Source organism: Austrofundulus limnaeus, unplaced genomic scaffold, assembly GCF_001266775.1.
Source record: "Austrofundulus limnaeus strain Quisiro unplaced genomic scaffold, Austrofundulus_limnaeus-1.0 Scaffold450, whole genome shotgun sequence".
In the NCBI taxonomy this organism is placed as follows: Eukaryota; Metazoa; Chordata; class Actinopteri; order Cyprinodontiformes; family Rivulidae; genus Austrofundulus; species Austrofundulus limnaeus.
In genome coordinates, this window is record NW_013952852.1 from 203,690 (window position 1) to 206,732 (window position 3,043).

General features: G+C 37.4%; 1 protein-coding gene across 1 annotated transcript in view; it reads left to right on the forward strand.

Annotated features, from left to right (window-relative positions):
• Positions 1–1,888: 1,888 nt before the first annotated feature.
• prf1.9 (perforin 1.9) overlaps positions 1,889–3,043 on the forward strand; it is a 4,509-nt gene continuing 3,354 nt past the window's right edge. Inside the window, exon 1 of the mRNA XM_014024971.1 lies at positions 1,889–2,648. Within this exon, the coding sequence (XP_013880425.1) occupies positions 2,122–2,648 (527 nt within the window). The 5' untranslated portion in view covers positions 1,889–2,121. The remainder of the gene's footprint in view (positions 2,649–3,043) is intronic.

The window sequence follows — 3,043 nt, forward strand, 5'->3', positions numbered from 1 at the left end:
GCTTTGTTCTTAAAAGACTAAACTTCAACGCAGATGCTCACAATCTGATTCATGCAGCAGCAGAAAAACATCTCTGACAAAAGGTAAGTCTGGGTCAGCGTGCTTCTGAGACATTTCAAATAACACTTCTTTTATAACYACGTAATAACAAGGTACTGCAACCATAATGTACGTTTAAAATAGGAATTTAAACTTGTTTTCACACTTATCTGAGATGTTGAAATTAGAAACGTGAATTAAGCAGTTAAATGCATTAAATAAAAGAAGCTCAATGACAGAGCCTTGGGGGACGCCAGGAAGAATTGTTTCCTGGCAGTAGGGTAAAAATAAATCAAGTGTTTTTAGATACCTGGCTGTAACCACATTGTTTTTAAAATAGAAATTCTGCCTGACAAAAATAAATGAAAGTGAAAGAAAACTGTAGCTGAAATTTAAAAATGAGCTGTTGCAGTTAGTTTTAGTTGTCAAATCTGTTCATTTCAAAGTTAGAAATAAAACCGTGTTTCTAGAGAAGCACATTACAGTAGCTAAATTTTGAATTTAGAAAAACATTTACCCAAGATTTGTATTTATTAGACATAAAACTCTCTGCATTCAGGAGCACATTGACCATGGACAGTCATTTTGAAACACCAGCCCCCTGCCCTCCTGAATATTACAAAGAAAGAGAAACAACTCACTTTGTTCTGCCATCATATTTTTATTTTATATTTGAAAGGAATATGAAGTATGTGGTCAGCAGTGAGCTCAGCTTTACCATCAGAATTCATGCAACACCACTCCACGCTCAGAATGACTGCAGCAGTAAATTGTGCCAAAATATGTTTTCCTTGGTTTATTAATGATGTTTGTATATTTAAACCAGCTTTATTTGGGGTAACACTTCTCTGCTGCTGGTATTTTGTGTGACAATCTGAAAAAACATGGTAKTTAAACCATTAGAGTTATTATTGTTATTTATTTATATATTTATTTTGGTTGTAGCGCTCAAGGGTGAGTAATCTTTTATTCACTATTAATAACTGTCGTTCTTTATTTTTTTATCAAAAATTTTGAAAGGGCAACAGTTTAATATCGGAAGCTCATTTAAGCACACATTAACACTAATTTTTCCGATTTTAAACAGTTTATTGTTAAGTTTTATTAATTAACGCTGCATGAATAAAAGATGAAATAAGCGCCTTGAGAGAAGCACAAGTTGGTCCTGTGTTTGGAGCAAAAATATTAAATAATTACTAACTAAAACCAAGTGATTTTGAGTAAAATACACAAMACATGGTTGGTCTATTAACAGTAACGGTCGTTTTAAAAACTTCAGCTATAAAATAGAATGTATTGAGAGTATCTGATCACATTGGTTCTTAAAGTTGGGGTCCAGGCCCAAGTTTGGGTCATGAAACACCAAGAAGAGGTCCTTAAATAACCTCCAGATTAGGAATGCGCGATATAAACGATATACGGTAGAAACGATATAAATTTGTCATATGATAGAGATCTGTAGTCTACTGGCCAACCGCGCAATTCTTTTTGATGACGTAACCGGCTGGAGTCAAAACAGAGGAAGCGGGAAACAGCCTGGCTGAGAGCGCAAATGAGGAGGGAAAAAAAACATAACTTATCCGGACCTGGTTCAGGTGTGTGAAAATGAACGCCAAACTGTTTACATGTTTACGTGACGGCGCGTCCAAAGTGTMTAGAAAGGAATAAATACAAGCAATTTGTTTTACCACCTGTCGTGGCTAGCCTTTTCGCCAGGGCAGTGATGTGGGAAATAAACAAAGTGGAAACTGTGTGGTCTCGGTCTCAGATTATGACCCGGAAACAGGAAAACAGACAATATATACAGTATATTATTACCGCCACCCATCATAATGTATATCGTGATATGAATTTTTTGCCATATCACACATTCCTACTCCAGACATCAACCTACATTTTAAAATGGGTGAATATTTTCACTATACATACAGAAAACGGATCAAAACTTTTGCTTATTGTTAAAAATTAATCTTTAATAAAGAAAAATAAATCATTTTTGATATTGTCAATTTTGACACAAGCAGTACATTTATCTAATTTTTTGTTTTGTTTCCAGTCTACATTCATCTGAACAACAGGAACATGCTCGTGGTTCATATCTGCATGGGCCTCCTTCTGTTCTCCCCTCAGTGCACGGACCAGCTGTGCACAGAGGGGAAAGCCAAAGAGTGTCAGGAAGCAGAGTTTGTTCCAGGGTCTAATTTAGCTGGCGAGGGCTTCGACATCACCAAGATGGAGCGTAAAGGAGCGTACGTGCTCGACATGAACCAGTGGAGGCGTAAGGATAAAACCTGCACCCTGTGCAGCAACCCCTACATGGAGAACAGGAAGCAGAAGCTGCCCCTGTCCGTGGTGGACTGGAGGGCCAAGCAGTCCTGCAGCGCTTCAGTGTCCTCCAAACTCCACAAATCCAGCGAGTCCCTGGTCAGCTCCAGCTCCTCTTCTGTCGAGAACAACTGGAAAGTAGGTTTGGAGTTACAAACTTTAAAAACAGGCGCCTCCCTGATGCTGGCGGGAACCAACTCCAAGCTGGCCGAGTACTCCATGGAGAAAACAAAGAACGACAAGTTCAGTTTTTCAAGCCTCAGCATGTCCTGCAAGTACTACAGGTAAGAAAATGAGGTTGTTTTTTTTCCCCCACATTCCTCTGTGTCTTCAGGGGCGTAATGAGAAGAAAACACCACAAGATTCCCAGTCAAGTTGAAAACTGTCTCATGAGCAGTGTTGTATAAAGTACCACAAAGTGATACTTTAGTAAAAGTACAAGTATCTTACCAAAAATATACTTTGGTAAAAGTTAAGTCTGCTTCAGGAAAATTACTTGAGTACAAGRCTTAATAAAGTATCAGTTATTTTTTTGTACTTAAGTATTAAAAGTAAAAGTATTGATTTAAAATGAGCAGTTAGATTTTCTTTACTGACATTTATGAGGAGGTGACCTCCCCCCAAAAAATGCAAAAATGATTATATCGTATTAAAATAATTAATTTGTTAAATTTAGGAT